Source organism: Channa argus, chromosome 7 (assembly GCF_033026475.1).
Source record: "Channa argus isolate prfri chromosome 7, Channa argus male v1.0, whole genome shotgun sequence".
NCBI classification, from domain to species: domain Eukaryota; kingdom Metazoa; phylum Chordata; class Actinopteri; order Anabantiformes; family Channidae; genus Channa; species Channa argus.
The window spans coordinates 13,197,053-13,222,826 of NC_090203.1; the positions used below are offsets into that span (position 1 = coordinate 13,197,053).

Below are 25,774 nucleotides of genomic sequence, written 5' to 3' on the forward strand. Positions count from 1 at the left end.
GATAGGTGAATGGCAAACTGTCCGAAATATGGTAGACTTTCTATGTGATACGTCTAGTTCAACTTCCAAGTAAAATTAAATTATTTATGGCTATTGTTGTTTTTTTGGATTTGGTTTGTTTTTTTATTTACTGGGTCTCCACTTAAGGCGGGCCATAGACGAATTCAATTCCATTTGTGGGCGGGACTCCAAAACACTGACACATCTGTGGACCACTGCCGTAACCCACTGAAGCTGCACCCCTAGACGCATCTGGCAGTTTCTGGATTTCAACCTATGGGAAGTCACGTCAAATCCACGCGCAGTTTTTTCTTTTATACAATTTGTTGTGAATAAACGAATGACAGAGCGCTGCTGATAGTGAAATTGCTACCAAAATCAAACAAGAATATATCAGTACGGAATTCTGTTAACCGACGTTGTATTGAGGTAATTTTATTTAAACGGTATTTATCCGTTCACAAAAGTTATGAGTTCATACAATAAGTCTAGGCATCGCTGAAGAGTAATTGAATGACAAACCAGTAAAGGATTAGCTGCTAGTAGTAATGCTAATGCTAACCGCTTATATCAACAGGGCAAATTAGCTCCTAAACCTATCACTGACACAGCAATTTCACAACAATGTGTGGTATTAACGGTGCCACAGAAACGGCTACCCGTTACTCTGCGACCAGCACTAGGGCCAACCTTCCGTTTGAATCAATTTACGTGATATGACGTACCGCAACTGTTAACCTAACGTTAGCTTGTGAGCTAACGTCGGTGTTACATTGATGTGGGGTAAAAAATCACGTTAACGCTAGTCTTACATCGCGTGACTATTTGTGCGAACAATTTATGCTCGCTGTTACAAAGCAGACTAAAGGTATATTTTCTGTCTTGTTACTTTGCAGGTTGCTGTGGCTACGTTGATGTCCGCCCTACCTGCCAGTTTGCTGCTAGCCATTAGAGGTAGACTGGGGGTAAGCTTTACAGGCAGCTTGTGGCCAATGTCACAGGCTCGACCTGCCTATAAAAGTGGACTATCAATTGGAAGAACTGGCAATTTGGCCTCGACAGACATCTGTTGTCTGCACCTTGCTGTTGGACTATAGAGAGCGTGCGGCTGGACCTAACGTTTCCATTTGCGAACGTTGTTATGTCGGAGTTAAATAAAGAGGTTGTGGATTTGGTTTGGGGGAGACCTCCTAGTGGAGGGGTGTCCACCTCCATTTTCCGTAGATGGACCCAAGGTATGACGCTTAATTTTGTTCTTCTGTTAACATTGTCATGCATATTATGAAATAAATCGTATTTTACTTAAAATAAGGATGCCAAGGGCATGCAGGTTTTAATTCTAATACAAAAGGTACAGGAGAAAAGCTCAGATTCGCACTAAAATACCCCTCTGTGGTTCGTGTGAATACTGCTCATAATCATTGGTACACCTACTTTTAGTTTTTAGCCCTGCTTCAACAAATCATTGTAGCTTTAAATACAACCAATTGCACCAACACCTTGTACCTTTTAACTGTGCAGGTGAGCAGGTCTATAAATTGCCTTTTATTTCTGTGAAAAATAATGTCTCTCTTTGTTGATGTGTGATATTTTTTTCATCATCAAAGGATTTGTTTTTAGTGAGAATGAGCACACAGCACTGGAGCAGCTTGAAGGAGGGCCATGTGCTGTTATTGCACCTGTCCAGGTATTGCCTAATTCAGAATTCTGATAATATTGTCCCCAGGCTCATTTTAATTGCACTAATAATTTACATGTCATATATTAAAAATTACTACTTAACAAGGGCAGCATATTGCATTGCAACTGTATTTTCTATGGAAAATTTTAGTGCAGATTCATAGACTATGTTTGTGTTTCTTCAAAGGCATTCCTTTTGAAGAACATTCTCTTTAACAGAGAAAGTTCTGACTGGAGACGGGCGTCAGGTACATTGTCGACAGAAATGTCAAAAAAATAAATGTTTTTTGTCATTTTTTCTTATTACTCAATAAAACATATGTGTCCTATGTTTGTGTCTGCTAGAGGAGGACCGGAAGAGAGCCCTGTGTTGCACGCTTAGTGAAATTCTGGAGTCTGCCTGCCCTGGCCCCTCCATAGGCTTCTGCCTGGTGACCTGGGCAAAAGGACAGGGTCCACACACTGGCACACATACAAATACACAGTCACAAACACAGGACACACCAGAGCCAGAGAGCAGCCAGCCAGAACAGGAGCAGCAACCAAGTGAGTACTTTGTCTATCAGCCTTTGCATGATTTACAAATACATAATAACAGTGCACAAACATATGAGTTCTGACTTACTCACCTGTGCCTTGTTGGTAGTATAAATCACACAATAATCACTTTTGCTAACTTTAAAATTAACAATGTGAAGTTTAGCTTTGTCATGGTCTGATCCTGCAGTGTTTGTGTTTTTCTGTGCGTCTAGCTGCTTTGGCTGCTGAAGACCTTGGCTTTGAGCGATTTCACAGTGTTCTCCAGTAAGTGACACCGAATACTCTTAACACAAGTATCACCTAGCACATTTATGCCCATTACTGTCTTTCCATAAAATAGATTTATTTTATTTTATTTTTTAATTGTTATATTTCTGGTAAGATTAGAGCCTAACAAGGTCTGGTTTGACGTCATCAGAATAGAGAACATGGGGAGTCCCAGTCGCTGTTTGATTTACGTTGTCCGTTAGACTTAGATTTTAGACCTAGCATCATCACATCAGCTATTTCACTCTGCTCACAAGTTGCTAACTCGGCACTTTAACTGATTGTATAATAAAAAGAAATACCTCTTGCTACCCTTCTCACACACATAATGTCTGTCACACATGTACAAACTAAATGAATGCTAGGCTGTGGTTGCCAGAGGAATATTGAAAATTCATCAAGTAGCACACAGGCAGCTGAGACCACAGTCAGCAAAAAGCTGTGCTGACTCAAAGGGAAGAACTGCATTCTAACTAACACAGGCTACACTACACTAGCAAGCATTCTAAAGAGCAAGGTCACTGCAACAAGCAAGAACTGGTTTGTCTTTATTATATTATGTGCAGGTTTGTGTCCAGTTGTGAAAATTGGCTTTACCGTCTTTACATAACTAATACAATTAGTGGTTCTTAAATCATCTGTAGATTTTCCCCCTTCCTGCAGAAAGCGGACTGTAATGTCAGTGTCTGATCTCAGAGAAGAGGTGCTGTCTCTGTATCACACCTGGAGGGGGTGCTGTGGAGTCTTGCTTTTCCTCTACTCAGTCATCCTTACCAAGGTGAAGTAAATAAATAGCCATAGATATATTAGATACTGTATAGAAAGTGTCAGAAGCAGTTAACCACATTTGAATTACCCATAATTTGAATGAAAGGATAATTCCTTTTATATTGTGGATTTAATCTTTTTAATCATCATGTTTTACCAATGTGAGTCATATTTCAAGCTCAGACACAATAATTAACTACAGATTTGTCCCTTCTGGTCCTCTCTGTTCAGGGCATAGAGAACATACGAAATGAAATTCAGGATACGTTGGAGCCTCTCATAGATCCTGTGCATGGCCACGGCAGGTATAAAAGCACCTCTCTTCCCTTATTGCCTACTACAATTACATTGTCACAAGAATTTATCCATTATTGCAATGTCCTTTTTTGTGTAGTAAATGCTAAAAGGATGCTTTATTCTCTACATAGTCTCTGCTATTCCTTTACAGTCTTGATATGTTTTTTCTTATTTAACTTTTGTAGTCAGAGCCTGGTTAACCTCCTTGTAACTGGTCACGCTGTATCTAATGTCTGGGATGGCGACAGGGAGTGTTCTGGCATGAGTAAGACTTCCATGAAGTTACTGCATACACACAAATATGCCACATTTACACAAAACACACACCATGTTCACACTCAGATATTTTCACAGAACTCAATGTTCTGGCCCCAGAGTTATAACTATATTTATCCCAAGGCAATAAATCTTACATTCCATGACATTACCCATAATGCACAAATTAATACCAGTTTGAAATATTTTAACAAATTCGTATGTTGTTGCTCATTTTGTCTCTGTCTTGTAGAACTACATGGTATTCATAAACAGGCATCGGTTGGCTTCCTCACACTCATGGAATCACTGCGCTACTGTAAGGTACAGACATATACGGGCTCTGTGAACATAATGCAAAAAATGTACTTGTTCACCATTGAACTATGTTAAAGACTGTAAACAATGTTTGGATTTTCCTTTTTTGATGTGGACTATAAATTGAGATAACCAAATGAGCTAAGAAAGTGCTAGAAAAACAAACACACACATGCTCTCTTGTAACTTCAAGATTTGAAACATTTCCAATATGTGATGCACAATCTACAGTGAGAGCTTCCATGTGAAAATATGTGTTCGGAAGGAGCAGTTCCAGCAGACTATCTCTAAACTGGCTATTTTCTTCCAATGCACCTTTATTTTCTAGCACATCTGCTGAAAAACAAATTTACCAAAAATATATTACAAGAGACAGTTAAAAATGCTTGTGATATGACACGTTGTAGTCATCTTGAAAAACAGGAATATCTGTTATTTATTTTTTATTGCCAACATAAGCAAGCCCAGAAAAGATGGAGCTAAGGCATAAACTCTGAAAGGCAAAGTAGGTTATAAGCTTTAATATGTTAATAGAAAGTGCTGTAGATGGTTGCCAAAGTAACTAGACAGCTGTTAAAAGTGATTTAAAAGACCAGGTCTTTTCAAATAAGGAGAAGTATGCTGTCTACACTGCGTATAATCTTACACTATTTGGTTTATTATTCTGGTAAATGAAAAGAAAGGATCTGGATATGACGCAGCTGTTCAGAATAGCAAGTGACTAATACGAGAAGATCCAAGTTAAAGTGAGTTGAATATTGATAATGTTAACTACCTTATAGTATTACTCTACAATACTAAAACATAAGGTTTATATACTCCGATATGTTATACCTGTATGTTGGAAAGAGACAAAAATTCCAATGTAAGCATTCTGATTTATGATCTAAATTACTAAAGACAGACACTCATCATTTTATTTTTGTGTGTGTGTGTGTGTGCGTGTGCGTGTGCGCATCTGCACATGTTTCAGGTTGGGGCATTCCTCAAGTCTCCGAAGTTCCCTATTTGGATCCTTGGCAGTGAAACTCACCTCTCTGTGTTTTTTACCAAGGCAAGTTGAATATCCTCGTCCTTAAGCGAACAAACACATATTTCACACACACAGACAAAGGGTGGGTAATATAAGCCAGTTCTCCCAACAGGTTAGACAAACCAAAATATGGAATGTGCTAAACACATTTGATATAGTGCAGGTCATACTTCAATGTGGGGGAAAAAAAGAGAAGGCAGAGAAAGAAAGGGAGGAAAAATGCAGCACAGGAGATGGTCATATATGGCTATTGCTGTTTCTAGGCTTTTTTTCAAGCATAAAAAAATAAAAGCTCAGATTCTTTAAAAACTCAGTCATCTTTAACGTATCTTTTCTCACACAAAAAAGGACCACATAATTTTAGATTCTCAAACATCTGTGATTGGTTAAACAAAGTGTACAGTAGGTCATAGTGTATGCCACTGACTGAATTTGAACTCCAAAGAGATCCTTTATTAATAGTTTACTACTGTTTACTTTTACTGTCAGGTTAATTCTAGCAAAATGAATCGCACATTTTTCTGCCATTTGTTCTTTAGAAAACAAACACTAAGAAATAAATTACAAACAGTTCCTATAACGAGTTTGTGTCGGAATTGGCACTGCATCTCGAATGTTAATAACTTAACAACACAAACTGAAATTTGAATCACTTTTAAAAAGACGATGTTAAGAGATAATGGTAATCTAAAAACTGTAAAAAAAAATAAAAAAAATGTTAAGGTAAATTTCTCTGCTTTAGTATATAACCAAATCGACAAAAAATAGTTTTTTAGTAGTTCGGATTTTGCTTTTATTGTTATCATCTCATTAACACCAAGCAAAAACATCCCAGCCATACTTAGGCTTAAGTCATATGCTAGACTTGTGCTTGTCAAATCTGTGGTAATGTGTGCTGTAGATTCCACTCTTGCACTGTCCATCACACAGTACATCAGAGTAGGTAGTGTTCTGGGTGAAATTAATTTATGTGAAATGTATATATAAAAATCAAATCTAAACCAGCTCCATGTAGTCAAAACCATGATAAAATTCCTGGAAAAAGACCAAGGGATCCTGCAGCAGTAACTCACATTACACAATTACACAGAACTATGCCACAACCTATAGAATTCTCTCCCTAACTGAGATTGTTGTGCTGTTTACTAAACAGCAGTATGAATTAGTTTGAATCTCAGTATAAACTATCAGATGACTGAGTTAGCATGGATGTCTCCATAAGTGTGTGTGCACTTACACACCAATAAGTATGTTTATCATTTCTATCAGTGAAAAAGTATTGTAATACATAGCCTTTGTGTTAAAGCTGACAGGTCTGGTTGTAGCAAATCAATTCTCCCTGCTATTGTGAACATAGCATCATAGAGGCTTAAAAATCACAGATAATCATCTCCATCATAATGGCACACCCTTAATATACCATTGATTAAAAGCTCAGTTACATGCATTAAGCTGAAGCCTGCAAGGCGAGTGGATCATATGTTGAGATGACCCAAAGTCATCATGCAAGCACTGATGACTTACCAATTGCTACAACTCCCCTAGGACTAGTGACATGTTCACATATATACATAAAACACACACATACAGTCTGATTATTACACATTCCAGACCATAGGGAACCCAATCCTGATTAGAATTTGTGTGTGTGTGTGTGTGTGTGTGTGTGTGTGTGTGTGTCTTTTCAGGTGGATGGCTTCCTATAGGGAATGTGATTTCAAACTTCCCATCTGGTTCCATTTGTCCTGAGAACACAGTTGAACACCTACACATATATTCTGATGTACACAGCTGATAATACACTATGCTGGCTCCACAATTTTAAGCCTAAGCTAAAGTAAAAGTTGAAGACCTGCAGCAGGGACACTGTGCTGGGGGACCTCACTCAGTGTGACCCTGACCCTGTTGAAAGCAAATCTAGTTTGAACCACACAGAAATTTCCCAGGCTTTGTGATACAAAAATACATTCTACCTGGTTATGTAGCTTTTAGCTCCAATATAGAGTCATCCCCACAAAAGCAGAAAACCTGATCTCTGTCTCTGATGTGTCAGCGGCTCCTTCTGTCTGCCACTAGGGACAGGTGTGTATTCCCCCATGTCCCTGTCCGTATGTGACTGTGGCTTTCAGGCCATCAGCTTAATACCATTAGTGTTTTTATCTAATCTTCCTACACAAAGGCTATTCCGCCATCTCTGATCCCTACCCTCAACACCCTCTTCTCTCTGTCCTCTGTTGTAATTGTGTGTGTGTGTGCGTGTGCATGCATGCGTGTTTATGCGAATAGGAGCCTAAGTGTATATAATGTCATGTAATGGGATCTGTTTTTGAAAAAGAGATTGTAAGACTCCAGACGAAGAAGAGAAAGGAAGAAAGACAGACAGAGATATTAAAGGAGAGGAGTCATGGGTGATAGATGGGACATATCGTGCAATATGTTGGATTATTCCTTCCTTCCTTTTTCCCTGGTTTTTGAAGTAGCTGTCCACTCCAGTGTACAGTAGGTCTGTTGCCCAAGAAATGGATTCCCTAGTGCACATCAGCCAGCCTCTCCAGAATCTTGGGTTCTCATGAGACGGAAGAGGATGAAGGGGAAGTAGAAAGGAAGGATGTGCTTAGTACAGTGGCCACTCAGGAAAGGGGTTGTGGTGGGGTGATCCTCTAGTGACATTTCTCGTCACTTTTTATTCTCCTCCGGCTGAGTAATGAGGTTCACGGGCTGTATCTTAGCTTCTCCAGGGAGTTGCATGTCTGTTTTTGTGTCTATGTGTATACAGTAGTCGTGTTCTGGGGTAATGATTTACTAGAAAGGAGAAAGACCACTTTGGGGCTCTGTGTCCTTTGAAACCCTAGCTACTTTCTGCGAACACTGAAGGGCTAGTTAAGAGCTAATATGAAAAACTCCAGTTTAGAATATTAGACAGATTGTGTATAAGTATAAACAGGAAAAGAATATAATAAAAACTAAGAATTTTGTGCTTTCTGTTCTGTATGATCACAGGGTGCGGGCCACACACAAACACAAAATAACAAAGCGGTGTTCATTAGCAGTCATTAATAATCTGTGACAGGTCAGACCAAAGGCCATTGTAGTAGAATGGAAGACTCTGTTTCAGTGTGTGTGTGCTGCAATATTCATTCTTTTCCCCTGTGTGTTGTCCTCTGTTATAGGACCCATCATTACGTTATATAGCTATCCTCTAGTGTCTCCTCACTTTTCTGGTGAGACAGTCTTTCTCATCCAAGAAACCTTCATAAATCACTATTTTGTCCTATCTGTCACACCTGAAACACATTCATACAACATGCAGATAATATTGCACACCCTCCTTACATTGCATACGATGCATGTTTGTATTCAGTGCTCTTAATCACACATGAAGGTTTGTTAAGGTGAACAAAACATATACTCTGCATAACAAGCCCTCACATACAAAGTCCCCCTTCAGCTTCCTACTCAGCCTGTCATGTAGTGAGGCTGTTGCAGCCTAGTAGGAACAAGGCAGGAGACACTGTTTGAGACCTCTGCTTTGTTGTCTTGAAAACGATCCCTTTAGACTTTGTATGGCCACTCAGAGCCTCTCAGCACACACAATAGCTCTTTGGGTGGACCAGAGAGAAAGAGAGAGTAACTCTAGTAAAGCACTATGCCTACCTGTCTTTCCTGAAGTAGCTACCTGTCTGTGGAGATAAAGGATAAAAGGGAAAAGTGGAATTGGAAAAAAGGTCAAGGGTTGTCGGGTGTACTCCAAAACTGGAGTACCTTCTATGCACAGGAAATGGTATGTAAAGAGGGATAAAATTGGGCTAAAGAGAGACTGAGAGACAACAAGGCTTAGAGGATTACATGCTAAACTAAAAAGCTGTTTATTCAAGAGAGGGCAACTGAAGTGCAGGACAAAAAGCTTGAGGTTTAGACATTGGCCCCCAATATAATGCAAATAAAGACATTACATGGATACCAGTTATGTAGGGTGTGATGCACTGTATGTTGCCTATAAGAAAAACAAAACTCTGTGTGTGAGAGAGAAAGAGATAACTATATATATTATATATTATGCACAGCATTTTGCAACAGTTGAATATACAGTATATATTGTCCTGTCTTTACTGAGAAGGCAGATGTGTACACACACACCAAAACCCGTTTAGTCATGATTTTAATGAATACATTCTAGTTTTCAGAGCAAATGTTCTGCATTACATTGTATATTTAAGTCCTCAGGGTGGTGTGCAAGTGTGTTGTTCTTGCTTTGTTCCTATGTAGGGTAGCTTGTTGTTTCTGACTTAAGGAGGTCATGGGTTTGTTCAGAAAAGTCAGGCTGTGGGGATTGGAATGTGCTCCCTGATTTCATAAGGCACACTTACAAAGGGTGCAGTGCAGTAGTGTGTGTGTGTGTGTGTCATTGTACTTCATTTCTGCATGAGTCTGAATGTGCACTTAAAAATAATAGAATTCTTTACTCCAGTGTCTAATTATTGCACATATTCTGTTTTAGAGGGACACGTACACACCTAGTAAGACTTGGGTTTAAGTGGAACAAATCAGACACAAATGCGCCTTCCCTGTGGAGTGTGTTCACTCCATGACATGTTTTTCAACTTCGTGATATCTTCCTCAGGCCACTAATAAAACAGATCAAAGACAGTCAGGCAAACCTGTCATCTCTCTCACACGCACATTATGCATCTGTGTGCATGATTTTATGCTAATGTGGGTCATTTCCTTTTCTGTTCTATTCTATATGCTCAGTAACTTCATTGTAATGTGCATAGACTAGCCATAGTTTTATTTACTCGTGTTTCCAGGTGATGTTCACCAAATCTTTCCACTTTTGTTCACTGGAAAATATAAATCATAATGTATTTTAAATAAGCTTTACTTCACAAGGCCCATTGGACAAACTGCAATTGTATAAGTTCAGTTACTTTTCTTATTACTTCAGGAACAGAGATTATCTCTTTTCAAATATAAGGAAAAAGTTGCTGGAAAAAAGCTCATGTTTCAACACACGTTTAATCCTACATGTAGTTCATTTGTCTTCAGGCACAGCAGTCAAGCACTAAAGAACTTTTTCAGCGCTTTAATCCTCTGGGAATGGCAAATTGACCCTTGTCCACCTCTATAAGTGAAACACAGACATATTTAACTAATGACAAATCTACTGTCAGATTCATGGAGACTGTAATGTTAACACATCAGGACCCTGCTACAGTATAAACTATATGACAGAACAGAGTGTGAGCGTGTGTTCGTTGATCTGTGAGTTTTTCTTTGCATCTAAAGTGCCAGCAGCTGGGAGTCATCTTTTCTTGATGTGTCCCCCTGAACCCCTCTCTCACTGAGTACAGTAATAAGTAGACCATGAAACCCAAGCAGCCTGCATAGATCTGAGGCTCAAGCTTTAATAAAGGCAAGCTAAAGGAGATGAGCAGGGTTCATTTGCTCTCCAAAAACATTGTATGTTTGTCCAGCACTTCGTTGTCATAAATGCACTCCCTCAGTGAAAACCCTCTGACTCTTGCCTACAACACGAATGTGTGTCTGTGTGCGACAGCCAGGACTGAAACATCGTCTTTTTAAAGAGTACCTTATTGCATCCCCTCTTGGAAAAAATATATCTCTGTTGTTTTTTCTTTTCTTTGACTTGCACTCTAATTTGAGAGATTTTCCTAAAAGTGACACTCATGCTAATACTCAGTATTTATAAGAAACTTTAAAGCAATTTAAATATACAGTATATTTAAGTAAGGTAAACAATGTTTAAAATATAATCCCATGAGATCTGTTAAGAATCTCTGGTTTTGGACTATTTGCTTTAAACGGACACTGACTTGATTGTTCTAAGCATATCCTCCAAAGGCAAAAGTGATAACCTTTGTTCTCAGTGGCCACACTCAAAACATGGACAATAACCCTGTTGTTACATCCTTCTCCTTCTTGGGTCACTGCTGCTAAAACTCTCTCCAAGAGCTTTTGTTTAGTTGTTGTTTTAACACATTGACAGGTCCTTTTATTGAAGTCATCCCTCTTTTAGCACTAAGATGCATGCACATAAGAGAGGGATCTCTTTTTGTGAAAAATGAAATAAAATGACTTGAGAAAGAACCTCAAAACCTGCTTACTGCCATTTCAGCATGCAAAATTTGTTAAATGCAGACTGCCTCAGTTCTCACAGTTGTAAAATGTGAGCAGAGGTCATTTTAATTGCGTTTCACAGCGACTATGATGCTTGCTAAGCCCTGTAGAGAAAGCAAGGATGTGTGCAGACCCTCCCTCATTTCTGCGCAACCTACCAACACTGTTCTCTCTAACATTAATTAACAAACAAACATTGTAGAGCTTTTTATAAAGCACATCTGTATATATAAGATTTGATTTCTCTGATTGTGTGTTTGGAGTGTAAACAGGCCCTCTAACTTTATCAGTAGATCAGTTAATGACCCAATGTTCTCTGGTGATTAGACGCAGGCATGCATGATGTACATTAGCAGGGCATTACCCAATGCTGCATTGCGTGGTACTGTATGTTAGCTGCATGTCATGACTGTTTATTGTAAATTAGTCCTGCTAAAGCCATGACAGAAATAATCACAAACTGTTAGTTGTGAGTAGGTCTGATCACTTCACACTCAGCTGTTCTAGAGTTTCTGCACTGATTACACTACAAACAAACATACAGTAGTATGACCTGAATTTATATCTCCTTCACTGTTTTCCCCCCATCTGCGACCCTTCCTGTCTCTCTGACTTAGCCTACACATATTTCTTTTTGGTCACTTTAGGGTCAAACTGATGGTCACGCACAGTCACTCACCTTTTATGCTTCTCTCTCTCTTCTTCTATGCGTCTTTTGCTTCTTCCTATTTTTCTGTTTCTGCTTGCTCGGTCTATAGGAGATGTCCCTGGTAGGCCCGGAGTCTCCATCAGAACAGGCAAGGAGAGTCTTCCAGTCATTTGACCCTGAAGGTAATGTTTGTATACAGTATATTACACATGATTCATATCTCCTGCCCTTCACCCTGTGCACATTTGTTGTATGTAGAACTTTGTTCATTAGTAGACTAGCTATATAAAAATACTGACATTGAGAACTACTTTAATTAATTAAAAGTTTTTCTCTAACACAGCTACACATACACACAGAAGCAATATCTTGGCTTTAGGTCCCTTCTTCCTTGAGCAGATCTACTGCACCCTCACCTCTTTTGTCTTGTTTCTATTATTTTTTCTAGAGGAAGAATGAGTATCTGTTTCTTTCCTCTCATCTCCACTGTTGTTGTTTGGGTTGGTGAGATCAGCTCCTCCAACAGCTGAGTCAACCATCCTGCTCCTTCCCTCTCTAATCCCTTTTCCTTAACCTCCTTTCTTGTCACTTCGAGGATAAAGGGGTAAAAGCTGAGGGGAACCATTGTACACAATGTAGTACACAATGACAACAAAAAGATTAAGCAAAGACGGTTAGTTATGTCAGGAGAAATGCAGAGTTCATTTGTGTATCCGCAGGATTACAGTGTTGGATGTTTGCACATTCATAAGCACTTAGAGACAAGAAAGCACGTGGAAATTAAACATTTAGTCTTAACATCTGTTGTGTATTGTTTCTCTTATGCTGTGGAGACATGAGAGAGGAGGAGGTGATGCAGAGATGTAGGGGGTCACACACAAGACATGTTAACATCCAACATTTAGAGCTGTCTATGTCGCAAGAGCATTTGGCCGAGGACCAAATTAAATCAAAAGTTGTAACGCATACCTTCTTATTGAAGTGTTTTCATTGTGAACTGCACTGTTCTCTGTTGCCATAAACATCATTATTCACTATGTGGCTTGTAGGAACATGTGATTTGTAGAGATCATGTTTTATAGTGTGAGACGTGATGTTACGGTGAGAACAGGCTGCTCTGTGTCAACATAACTATTTGTCATCTTTTTCCCCCTTCTTCTTCACCTGTCTGCCTGTTGCTCTGAATACAAATTTGCATGTACAAGCACTGCACTTGACACACACATATTCATACACTGTAGTGTATACACACTTACACATGGCATACCCAGCAGCACAGTTGTGTGCTGTTTAAAAGCCCCATAAATTTGTCTATGTCATATGTAGAGTCAGCATAAATCCTTGTTTGTGGAGAAAAGGCGCCAGAAGCATTTACATCCAATGCTGTGACTCACCAGATGTACACAAACAGGAACCCACTGCCTCAGCATGTACTTTAATATTTGGTGTTTGTCATTGTTCCTGTGTGGTGTGGGCATCCCCTCTTTTCTCACTGTCAAACTGTCAATTGTCACGAAAATAGAACATCTGGCATTGAAATGGCTAGATTGAGTTTGCTGGGAGAAGACAAGCAGATTGTCAGTTCATCTTCTTCAAAACACACTTGGGGTTTATTTATGTATCTAAACAACAGGCTGCACAGTTCCGTATGCTGATGTTTAAAATTAACCACAGCCTGCAAAGTGTCTGGACACACAAATGCTCTTTTGGGCAAAAACACATGTTAGTGTTTAAAGGTTCTCCACTCAGGTAAAGCAATCATAGTGGCTGTGGAATGTAGGTCAGAGAGAAAGGACAAGGTGTGTGTGTGTGTGTCAGATGAGTTAATTCCCCTGAGCCTGTGATGTGTGTATGCCATATGTGTATAAGCTTCCCCTGGTACAACTGAGGCCTGTATTTTATGGTCTGTCCTGAGTCAACCAGTGCATCACCTTGTCTTTGTGTCCCTTGTTCTCTCTCTCCAGATAATGGCTTCATCCCAGAGTCTCTGCTGGAAGATGTGATGAAAGCGCTTGACCTTGTCTCAGAGCCTGAGTAGTAAGTGTTTGAATGTTCAAGGCTGTGTGTGTGTGTCTGTGTGTGTGAGAGAGAGACACCTGTAGGGCTTCTAAAGTTCTAACGTCTAAGTCATTGCCAGGCCAGGTCAGCTGCCCTGTGCTCATGTTTCACTACCAGGCTACGGTAAAGTAAGACCAGAGAGAGCCCACTATAAAAGTCTAGGAAAAAGAAAAGTCTGAAACAGTGGCTTAAAGGGAGATCATTAACGGCAGGAAGAAAGACTGAGAGAGGGAGGAAACGCTTTAAAGTGCCGCTTCAAACAGAAGCACGTTTCTCATCTGAGGAACAGTAAGCCTTAACGTTGCAGCCATGGGCCTGGCCAAGTCACTGGACCACTGATCTGCTCTGCAGGTCCCCAGATGGCCGATACATCACAACGTAATGGGGGAGACTCCCATTGCTCCTTACCACCCAATGACAGTGTTATTGCAGAGATTCCTTCATGTGAAAAAAGTAGCATTTTTAGTGCTTGAGAAAAATGTTTAGTAGGAGTATCTAGAAGTACAAAATATAAGACTTTCATAACTCATCAAAGATTAGTGGGCTTGTTTTTGAAATTGCCCAAAACATAGTATTTCTCAAATCCTAGGACCTATAAAAGTCACCGGCTACCATTTGTGGGAAACCAACTTTATGGACCTTGAATGTTCCCAGCAAAATTCTGGACACAGCTTTAACTAATTACAGGCTCCTTAGCATTTTGTAGGTAGTGTTTGTGGCAGAATTATTGTCAGCATCTTAAACAGGAGGTTTTGTTCATTGTGTAAGAATAAACATTGATAAATCAAAGTAATATGTTTAAATCTACTAAAATTAAAGTAGGAATAGTTTTCTTCCATTTTCAAAGTTCTATTGAACTAGTCAGTTGTCCATATACAATTGTCTGTAATTTGCCATTAACAGCCAATTAAGAGAACTAAGCATGTTTAAGTATTATTTTATTTCAGTGTGACAAGAGTACCAACTAGTGTCTTTACCATGTAAATCAACTTGAATGTGAGAACTATGTCCACAGGCTCTCTTCCATTTTCTGTCAATCCAGAATCACTGAGGGATGTTTTTACCAAATGTGTATATTGCTCTTTCCTCAATGCAGAGCCAACTAATCATCATTTGCATGCATGCAATTATTGAACAAGACAATGCCTACACAACTGAAAGATAGCACTCTAGCTAAACAACAACCTGTTAACAATAGTGATATATTTTATTAGTCTCTGTTCTGTTGCTCTAATTTTTTCACACCCTAGGGAGCAGCACGTCTCTGCTCTGTATGGCATCTTGCTTCATGTACAACTTGCTTCGTCTAAAAAAAAAAAATAAAATAAAATGAAATGAGAGGACACAATTATTGCCTTTGCTCTGTGTCTGGGCACAATGCTTGCTTCTCTCTTCACTGCCTTAATAGGGAAATCTGACCAGAATTTTTTTAATCACAGAGGAATAATAATAACACTGATCTATCACGTAGGAATGTCTGGAAAAAGGTATATTTAGTTGCACTGTGGTATTTATGAAAACATTAACACACTCACCAAAACATGTATCACACTTCGTATTAAGTTCACGCTAAGTAATAGGGTGAATGTAAATTTGAGTTTTTATACCAAAAAAAAGTGTTTTGTGTCCCTTCTTTTCTATGTGCATGTTCTTTCTGTCTGTTCTCTCCGTGGAGTTCAGCATCCGTTTTACTCTCCATTTTTATTTACTTCCTTTCCTTTCTATCACTCTACCTTCTGTATCTTTCCAGTGTCAGTCTGGTGAAAGGTAAGCTGGATCCAGAGAGTTTGGGCATAATTCTTCTGGGGCCATTCCTATTGGAGTTCTTCCCTGATCAGGTATGTGCTTATCTTTGTGCAGAGGTGAATTTCCACTTCGAAGATATGTAAGCTGTCTGACAGACACCTTTTACCAGTTGTCTAATTAATATTAGCGTTATAGCACATGGATAAAGAGTCAGTAAATACACAGTTATATAGGTGACTCTAATGTCAAATTTCAAGCATGTGTGAAGTGCTGTTTTAGCAAATCAAATGTTTTTATATCAAAAACATTCCTGTGGTGTCTCGTGTGAAGTCTTAAGTGTGTGTGTGTGTGTGTGTGTCTGTGTTAACCATCATATGGCGTTACTTGCAGTAATGCTTACAAAAAGCGGTGAGAAGCTATTACGAGGTAGAGTGAGTGAGGAACACTGAGAAGGAGAGATAGAGGGGAACTGTGTTAAAGTGATCAGGGCTTAAGGGACTAGCTGGAGGAATGGCCCTGAGCCGCAAAGAAATTATACAACCATTAGCCAACTGGACACACACACACTCAGACACACGTGGGATTGGGCTAAGGGTTAGGGTTTCATATATAGGCATATAAACACGAGAAGCTGGACATTGTCTTACACAACACATCTTATTAGCATTCTGCACCTTCAAGCCAAAGTCATGGTAAGAGTTTGGCTCAGTGTCATTGTTAAGACATTTGTAGTCTTGGCTGTTTTGTGGAAATTGGAGCTGAGCCTTGCCCCAACAGACAAATACACATCCACATTTAAATTTGACACACAGGATACAACATTAAGCTTTGGTTGCAGGCATATATGTGTTGGTTTGACTATTTGTCAAAAATGAAAAATGTTCTGTGAGTGTATACCTTTACCTCAGTGAGAACGGTTTGCCCAGAGACTCTAAAAACATACTGTAGCATGTTTTTCTCTCTGTTTCCTGCATGTATTTCAGGATTCAGGAATCCCTGACTCATTTCCCATCTACCACTACAATGGCCTCAAACAGTCAAACCACAACGAGAGGGTAAGACACATTCAGGTTTTTCATAGCAAATAATGGAAGTAGTTCCTTTTCACATGCTTGCTTCTCTCCTTTTCCTGTCATCATTCACACACTTACACACACACACACAGTGGGAGGCAGCCGTCCACTCCATAATAAACAGTAGCTATTGCGAGCCTAATAGCCTGTCCATCCATCCAAAAACCCTGGCTTAGCTTACTATTTCTCTAAGTCAGTTCAACATGGAGGCCACTGTCAGCAGCCTGGTGTGATGAATAGTCAAATTTAGGTCTATAGAGCAGGCTTAGTTTGACGGATGATGGTCAGTGTATTAGCTGGTGGTGGCTTACCAACCGGGTACTCAGGAATATCACTTTCTTAATTTGTCCACTCTGTGTAGTCTGTAAAATAGCTTTTCTTCATACCGCTACTAGAAAATATATATATATATATATACACATACACACATACACACACACACACACACACACACACACACACACACACACACACACACACACGGCACCACATGTGTGCCCTCACAAAAATGCACCCCTACACGCACATGGCAGCAAGGTGCCTATAAGTTTGTGATGACAATTCCATTTCCATAACTCTAGATGGCTATAACAGACATGCTGACAGCAACCCCCTACAGCTGGTCTATATGTTGTAGTGAGCCTCTGTCGTTTTGTTGTTTTCATCCGTTTTGCATTTCACCCCTGACCCCTTGCAAGAATCTGTCTCTAGAGAAATTGATAGAGTTAAAGTCTGTCAAAGCTAGCAGAAAGCATTTAAATTTGTGTGTTTGGTTAACTCTGTGTTAACTGTGTATTTTTTTTAGGTGGAGTATGTGGAAGGGACAGCTTTGGTGCTAGGTTTTGAGGACCCCATGGTTCGGACAGACGACACCCCAGTCAAGCGCTGCCTACAAACTAAGTGGCCCTACATTGAGCTGTTGTGGTCCGCCAATCACTCACCATCACTTAACTAGCACTGACCCAATCTCAGTGTATCTGTGGACATGGATGGACCACTAATGTACCATACACACACGTTAACTTGCTAACCTTGACAGGTCAGCTGTCGGGAAGTTGGGATTGAGTCTGAGATATCAATACAACACAGAAGAATGAGAACAACACATATGCACACAAACAAAGAGTGACTCTAACATACAACTCACATGCTTGCAATCCATACTTGCATTCTCACTCACACATTCCACTAAAATGTAAATGAACCTTCACAGCCCATGCTGTTGTCTGTTCACCATAGCTTGTAATCTGAGACACAGGATGTTTGTGATGTGATTATTTGGGGGGGAAAAAAGAATGACTGTTTGTTTATTTTTACAGCTCTGCTCTGTGCCAACACCTCCAATACGGCTTAGCAGTAGACAGACAATATTTAGAGAGCGAACTGGTTTGGTTCATTTACTACAGTCTGTCATCAAATGTGCATCCAGTTGACTGTGAAACATTACTGTTAATCCAACTATAGGACTGTTTGAGGGAAAACCTACCAAAGCCTTCCACACATGAGAACACGCACTTACACCCACTGAAAAGTGTTTAAAGTGTAAAGGGACGAACCCAGAAACACTGTAAGAGAACTGGAGATGTAAACAGGAGGTTACTTCAGTGTTTTCCCCAAGATGAAACGGGTTTAGGTGCTTTTGTGTGTGTGCTTGCTATGAGTACCACGCAACAATGTTGGTCAAGTGCTCATGTATTTATTATCACATTTAATGGTTCTGGAATAAACACCTTTTTGTTGAAATGCAGTGTGGTTTACTAGCTTAGAAATCATAGAAGACTTTCTCTGTGTATGTAACATCTACAATGTCCTGCACTTGATATCAGACAGTCTCAAATTCAGAATGTGCTGAGCCTGTCTGGATCCTCTTTTATTTTTATTTTATTTATTTTTTTTTACACGTAACGTATGTGTTATGTCCCCAGATACAAATAAGTCAGTAATTCTCACTGGAGGTAACACACTTCTTTGTAAATAAAAATAATGTATCCTTATGCAGAATAATTGAAATGCACTTAGCTCATCAAATGTACCAAAAGAACATAAAGCACTTCTGACTATCAAGGTACATAGTCCTGACTTAGTCGGTTACCTACAGTTCTTAACTCTGATGTACCTGTTGCTTTTTTTTCATTAGGCCCACAAGGTGACAGTGTGTGAAATGTGTATGTAGTTCTATCAGTTTGTGTTTACATAATGATTGTTCCAGTGTCGTAATATCCCCTGAGTGTGTGTTTAATTGAGTCTTCTAATGGAAAAGGGATGTTGGCATAATTGGATATAACTTAATAATCACATTATAAGTTTGTAAAGAGAGAGGGGAAACATTTGCACAGTGCGTAACATTCAAGACTTCAGTGTGTGTCTGTAGTGTGTGCGTACACATGTAAAATGTTTTTGGAAGTAGCAAATCTATGATCAGTGCACATTGGCAGAGTGACGGGAAATGTGTGTGTATTCCTATAGTGAAGCAAATGATAATGGACACAACCTTACTGCCGATCCCGAGCCCGGATAAAATGGTAAAGTTGCGGACGGAAGGACATCCGGCGTTAAAGCCGAAAGCAGTTGATTTTTGACACACACACACACACACATTCATAATCAGGCACTGAAACTTTAGCTGCATTAAACACTAGATACCTGGCTGACTGTGTCTGCCTGCAGCTCCTCGCCGCATCATCAACACCATCTCTTTCTTCTGGGAGAAGAAAGAAACGCACATCTGTCTCTAAGGGAATGTGCGAATATTTGGAATTTTTTAAAACTTGGCTCAAGTCAGATTTACAAAGAAACAGCTGAGAAAGAACAGACCTTCTGTATCACTGTCTCTCTGTCGCTCACACATACACACACGAAGATCGGGAGATGTGTAGACAAGGTGAATTAAGTCTGTGCTCATTAAAGACGAGGACAGGACTGCAGAAAAGATAGATGGGGAGGTATTGAAGGCAAAGAGCGAAAGCTCCATCAGACAAGTCACTGTTTCTTCTCTTAGACCCTTTAACTCAACTTCTCATCACCTGGTTCTTATCTGTTCCCCTTCCACAAACACACTAACACTACACAACTCTAAGTGTGGTTTAATACACAGCGAGCTTTTTAATACATCGCTAATGTGCCCATAGAGCTCAATGTAAGTGAAACAAACTCCCCAATCTGGTAAACAGCTGATTAGTTTGACTGGAAGTGGGCACGACTTTCAAATCCCCCCCTCTGTGGTCCACACGCGCGTTGTAAGCTTTGAGATAAGAAAGATGTTAATTGTGCTGAGACATAAAAAAACACCTATTAAAATGTTTGTGTCTTTGCAGCTAATTATATTCATCATGAACGAATTTGGAAGAAGTCGCTGTACGTCGACATAGTAATAACAGACAAGTGATTATTCTCAAAGGAAAAAAGTTGCCTTATTTTAACGGCATGGTTGGACAGACTGGCCAATACAAACATACTGTGGTTCAATTTATCAACTACTAATCTTATTTCTGCGTGTGTCTGAGACTTTTCTGGACTGATTTAAAACGGTGGTTGTAAATCTTACTTCACTATAACTTATTGTTTCGGGATGAAGCCCACAATTTGCCACAGAAAATTTGTCTGTGCTTTGAAAGAAGCGGTGACGCGCGCTCAGATGTGGTCTGCGCCTTGCAACTTGCCGTGTGTGTGTAGATGGTAAGGTTTTTGTGCTGAGGGCGGGGGCATGGCTGTGCAGTCTGAGATCTGGTGGTTTCAGGGTGTCAAGAGGCAGTTCTGAGGGAGCGCAGTGACCCAGTGACAATCGTTTTGCAGACTTAACCCGGGACAGATTTATATCACCTCTCTCTCTTTCCCCCTCTCTCTCTCTCTCTCTCTCTCTCTCCCTCTCTCTCTCTCTCTATCTTCACATTCACCCAGTTCCCTCTCATTTTTTGGGAACAGGGTGAAACAGCCTTTTTGATTTTCTGAGGATGGAGCGTATGTGGGACTGTGTTTCCTCCGCTGAGATGTTTATTCTCGGGATGCTGCTCTGTCCGGCGCTGAATGGAGTCTGGAGTTTTAATCTTTACGCAGAGCATCCCACTATTTATAGGGGACCAAGTGGAAGCTATTTCGGTTATTCTGTGGACTTCTACCAAGCTACAACCGACAGTAACACGTGAGTGGCAACATCAGGACTGAAGCAGTCTCATCGGGGTTCTGCAAGAGTTTTACTCTACCTGTACATCTATTATAACCAAGCAGAATGTTTGAAAAGAAATATAGCATAAGTTGAATAAAACTTAGTTTATAATAATGTAAATAATGTGCATTCAAATTAAATTAAAGGACTGTGCAACGTCTGGAGGTGTTCTGTATGTCAGACTGGAATGGGGCAGAAGACGCATGGAGCGCTCAGATTACTGCTGCACACAGAACAAATCAGAATAATGAAACAGAAAGGAAACTGAGATGAATGAATGACCCACACTGTGCACACATGTTTGCATTTTGTATGCCTTCTCCTGCATGTCTGTGCTTTTTCCCCCCACCAGGATCAGTGTATTGGTGGGGGCTCCCAAGGCGAACACCTCCCAACCAGGCATTGTAGAGGCTGGAGCTGTCTACTACTGCCCCTGGCCTGGACTGCCTGACAGCTGCAGACAGATACCTTTTGACAATTCCAGTGAGTTACCTTAACGCATTTTAAATTCGGTCATGTCATGGACAAATATTCAGGTTGTAGACCTCCTAGGGGGCCCCACTGGGTGTAATTACGTTGCCCAGACCCATGTTTTAAAGCATTTGTGTTGATACAGTGCATGGAAGGAAATGTTGTATGGGTTATAGTAGGACGCACTGTAAGACATGTGCCCACCACTGTCATTGTTTTAGTGAGCAGAAATAAAATTCAACATGTTTTCATTAGGCTGACGTCCAAGTGAATCCTTTTAAAGCCGTAGGTGGCCCCTTATGTACCTATTTGGAACCACTGGAGTTTCATAACCTGTGTGTCTGGTATGTGTGTGTATATGAGTTGGCACATGTGTTGTTGCACAAAAGAGAGATAAGACATGTGGGCCTCATCAGCTTTGTCTAATGAGAAAGGTGGCTGGCGGGTTTGTTCATGCACGCCAACATCATGTTTATTATGGTTTTCAATATATTATCATCAATTCTAATCCAGTCCAATCAGCCTTTGTATGTGTGTCTAATTTCTCTGAAGCACACTTTTTCCATGCATGTGTGCAAGAGGTGAAGAAAGTGAGAGAGAGAGAAAAGGGAGAGAGAGGAGGCGGGTAAACTGTGTCCACATGGGAATTTAGTTCCCCTTTGGAAGAAAGGGGGATTGGGCGAGGTCTGCTTTTTATTAGATCTTGAAAATGTATCCCTCTCTTCTTCCCCCCGATTGTTCCCCATCAGTCTATCCATCTCTCTCTTTGTCTTTTTATTTTCGCAAAGACTTCTATCATCTTTGTAATGACCACAAAAAGAAAGATAAAGACAAAACTGACCTCATTCTATTAGATTTGTTAGATGACTTTAACAGAATCAGAGCTCTAGCATACATTCTGCTGGTAGATTTCATTTGAATTCAGAGGAAGTTGAAAACATACATGCGCTTAAGATTTTAGCAGTTATGACAAGCTTTAACACGTAAGGTGAAAGCTGGAGCAGCAAGTGCTGCCGGCATTAGGACAGCAGCACTGCTTGCTGATCAGCTGATGTATCATGAATGAATGAAACAGCTGATAAAACCTTCTGTATGACTTCAGTATTCTTCCCTGAAGTAAAGCAAGGCTCCCTGAACATGAAGGTAAATTTCCAAAGGGGAATTATTTTCTTGGTTGTCCCTAAAGTTAATTATAGATTATTTTAGAGAGGGGTAAGTGTAGCGTGTTCTGGGGCAAATTTCAGCTTTTGGGAATAGAAGAATAAACATACAGGTGTGTGTGTGTGTGTGTTTGTTTGTGGTCACGTGCATGTGTGTATCTAGTCATTCGAATGGATGTGTATGCATAAGGTGATGCATGACATTGACCTTGTTGGATATTTATAGCGGTACAACAGACTTAATATTACAGGTATAATCCAGACACATACACACATGCACTCACACACAAAGCACAAAATGTCAGCAAGTGCAATAAACATCTGTGCTTGCTGTACTGGTAAATATCCATGCATCAGCTTTACGTGTGCCTGATTATGTGTGTGTACCTTTGTGTTTGCATGGAGTCAGTGACATAATGCAGATGTGTCGAGTTATGCTAGTGTGTATTGAAATGGGGATGATGTGAGGCTAGTGCAACAGATTAGTGAGAAATTGCATATCTATTGTGAGTGAAATCTGGAAATACAGAATATTTCACTGCTACACTGTCTGTATCTACATGTAGTACTTCATAATGTTTTGTTTTGTTTTTTTAGATATGCCATACATGAAAGCGAGCTTTCATTCTGCTGATGGTAATCATTGGAATTTAGTCATCAGATGACTTCTGAAACAAGTGACTTGTTTTTTTTCCCTGAACTTCCACAGATTAGTTATCAAGGACTAATGCAGACATTAGCAGGCAAACTGTGTTCTATACACCTGCATGCACTGTAGGTGTATAGTAAGTGTATAATGAGGAGGGGTCTACACTGCTTTAAAGAGAGGCAGCTGGAAATTTCTACAGCAGAGCACACACACACACACACACACACACACACAGGCACACTTTACAAAATCTGACACTTTATTATAAGTCGGTTGGGAAATGCTCATTGTGTGTGTGTGTGTGTGTGTGTGTGTGTGTGTGTGTAAGCCTTGGCAAAAGTATCTTTAGTGTTGTTAGATTTTACGAGAAAAGGCTTTGACTGAAAAGAAATTTCCAGTATCCTGACAAATGTCTCTGTCTGGTGGGCAAATGGTGTTTTGATGTTTGCTATAGGCCTGTTTAAGATGCTGCTGTCTGCTTATCAGGGACAAAGGCCTTCCATTCACTGAGCTTGAATCCAAATTAACACAGACAAATTAACACAAAGGTTTTTACTGGCACCATTATGAAATGTGTCTTTCATCATTTTTTTTATGTCTTTACCACTTTTTCCACTCTCTGTGTCTCTGTCCCTGTCTGTGTCTCCTCATTTCTAGATAACAGAATGATGAAGGCAAATGGGACCAGAGAACCTCTTGAATTCAAGTCGCACCAGTGGTTTGGAGCATCGGTCAGAACACACAAGGGAAAAGTAGTGGTAGGTGGACATAATGTCAATTAATATCCCATATGCTTTTTTTTTAAGGTTTGATGTTGGTGTTGTTACCATACCACCACTTATAGATTTCATTAAATGGGAATCACAGTGTTATTTGTTCTTTAGGCATGTGCTCCTCTCTATCACTGGCGGACACTGAAGCCGAGTGGAGACAAGGAACCTGTGGGGACTTGCTATGTGGCCGTGCAGAACTTCAGTGCTTATGCAGAGTACTCACCCTGCAGGACCAGTGAGTCTCCCTGCAGCCCTCTGCATGGAAATAGTATTTTCATAGAGTCAAACTACAGCATGTAGATCCTAAAACAGTCTAATCCACAGATTCACTGTCAACAGGTTTTAACTTTAAGTACTACCTGCTGGGGAATGTTTGCTATAAAAACGTTATATGTTAGCACATATTCAAGTCACTTTTTACACACAACCTTTCACCCACTTCCACATTATATTTGCATTATAGTAGATATGCCATTGGTGGGTCTCTCAAAAGTTGGCCAAATAATGAGGTGGAAAATTTGTAGTTTTGTAATGTATCTTTTTTGTCAGCTTCCCCATTGTTTTACTTTGTCTAATATTTTATGTGTTTCCTTAGAAACCTGTAAATAATAGGCCTCCTTGACAGTTTATCTATTGCTCTCTCCGGTCCTTTTCTTTCTGTCATCAGTTCTATAATAGAATTCAGGGGATTTTCCTGCCTTGCCCCCACCTCCACACCATCTCTATTTTTTCTTTTTCCCTCACTTTCTTCCTGCAACCTCCTCTCACCTTATACTGTGATACGAGGCAGCAGTAGATCACGATAAGGAGTCCCCATGTACTTGCTTACACTCCCTTGGTTAATTGGTTAAAGATTTTTTTAAAGAGCTCCACTTTGGTGTTTATGTCAGAGCTAACTAATCATCCCTGGAATAATCACATTGTAAAGTCAAGTGTATGCAGGGGAGAAATACTACACAATCGCAAGGCAAGCAGATTGTTTCCTTATTGTGAGTCAAAACATTCTGCCTATAATGATTTTTATGATTAATCTTAACATGAATCTGCCCAGACTCTTAGTACTGCAATAACTCACACTTTGTTTATATGAACACGCGTGCTGTAACACATCATTAGGTTCACCTCAGGGTACCTGTGGAGAACAATTTATTATATGTGCACATGTGTTTTTTCTGTTCATACAAAGTTAGATATCGTGTTTAAACAGAAATACACTTCAATGCATATTAAATGTAATAGGATTTGAATAATGTGGTCAATCAGTGTAATTGTTTAATTGTCTCATCTAATAAATGTTATACATTCTGTACTTTTAGATGGGTCAGTTTCACTGTGTATTTTTCAGATGATCCAGACCCAGAGGGACAGGGGTACTGCCAGGCTGGCTTCAGTGTGGATTTCACTAAGGTATATATTTAAGCAACAATTGTATGTCATTGCCATGACACCACATCCATATATTTTCTTTCCTGATAAAAGTGCAAACAGAAGAGTTTGCACAAGACTCCCTACAAAGATTTATGAACACAGGGATGATGAGAGTGTGCTTGTCCCTTGAGGAACCTTTACTTTCTATGAACCATGGCATCTGAGCACAATAGACCAAATGTGCACGTGGGAACACACAACCACACACACACACACACACACACACACATATATATTTCTCCCTATTCAATGTGAACCATAACCTCTGTCTCATAGTCCACCTCTACCCTCTTGTACAGGAATTTGTCA

At 39.9% G+C, this 25,774-nt stretch overlaps 2 protein-coding genes across 6 annotated transcripts in view; both read left to right on the top strand.

The window, feature by feature from the left end:
* The first annotated feature begins 49 nt into the window (after positions 1-49).
* On the top strand, positions 50-18,565 carry mindy3 (MINDY lysine 48 deubiquitinase 3). 3 transcript variants are annotated; one of them, XM_067511386.1, is made up of 16 exons: positions 50-429; positions 897-1,235; positions 1,608-1,687; positions 1,868-1,928; positions 2,026-2,226; positions 2,433-2,484; positions 3,151-3,265; positions 3,487-3,560; positions 3,738-3,817; positions 4,061-4,131; positions 5,099-5,179; positions 12,055-12,127; positions 13,910-13,982; positions 15,754-15,841; positions 16,733-16,804; positions 17,628-18,565. In XM_067511386.1, exons 2-16 carry the CDS (start codon positions 1,142-1,144, stop codon positions 17,775-17,777), a joined length of 1,365 nt encoding a protein of 454 aa, XP_067367487.1. In that variant the 5' UTR covers positions 50-429; positions 897-1,141; the 3' UTR covers positions 17,778-18,565. The 3 variants fall into 3 exon arrangements, with proteins under 3 accessions (XP_067367487.1, XP_067367490.1, XP_067367489.1); XM_067511389.1 differs by having other exon boundaries at positions 1,621-1,687; XM_067511388.1 differs by lacking the exon at positions 50-429 and adding an exon at positions 455-783.
* A 1,923-nt stretch (positions 18,566-20,488) lies between these two features.
* Positions 20,489-25,774, top strand: part of itga8 (integrin, alpha 8) — a 37,606-nt gene continuing 32,320 nt past the window's right edge. Inside the window, exons 1-5 of one of the 3 annotated variants that reach the window (XM_067511381.1) lie at positions 20,489-20,960; positions 21,343-21,467; positions 23,922-24,022; positions 24,149-24,272; positions 25,383-25,444. In XM_067511381.1, the coding sequence (XP_067367482.1) occupies positions 20,773-20,960; positions 21,343-21,467; positions 23,922-24,022; positions 24,149-24,272; positions 25,383-25,444 (600 nt within the window). In that variant the 5' untranslated portion in view covers positions 20,489-20,772. Of the gene's footprint in view, positions 20,961-21,336; positions 21,468-23,921; positions 24,023-24,148; positions 24,273-25,382; positions 25,445-25,774 lie in introns of all 3 variants that reach the window. The other 2 variants (XM_067511380.1, XM_067511382.1) reach the window with 2 other exon arrangements.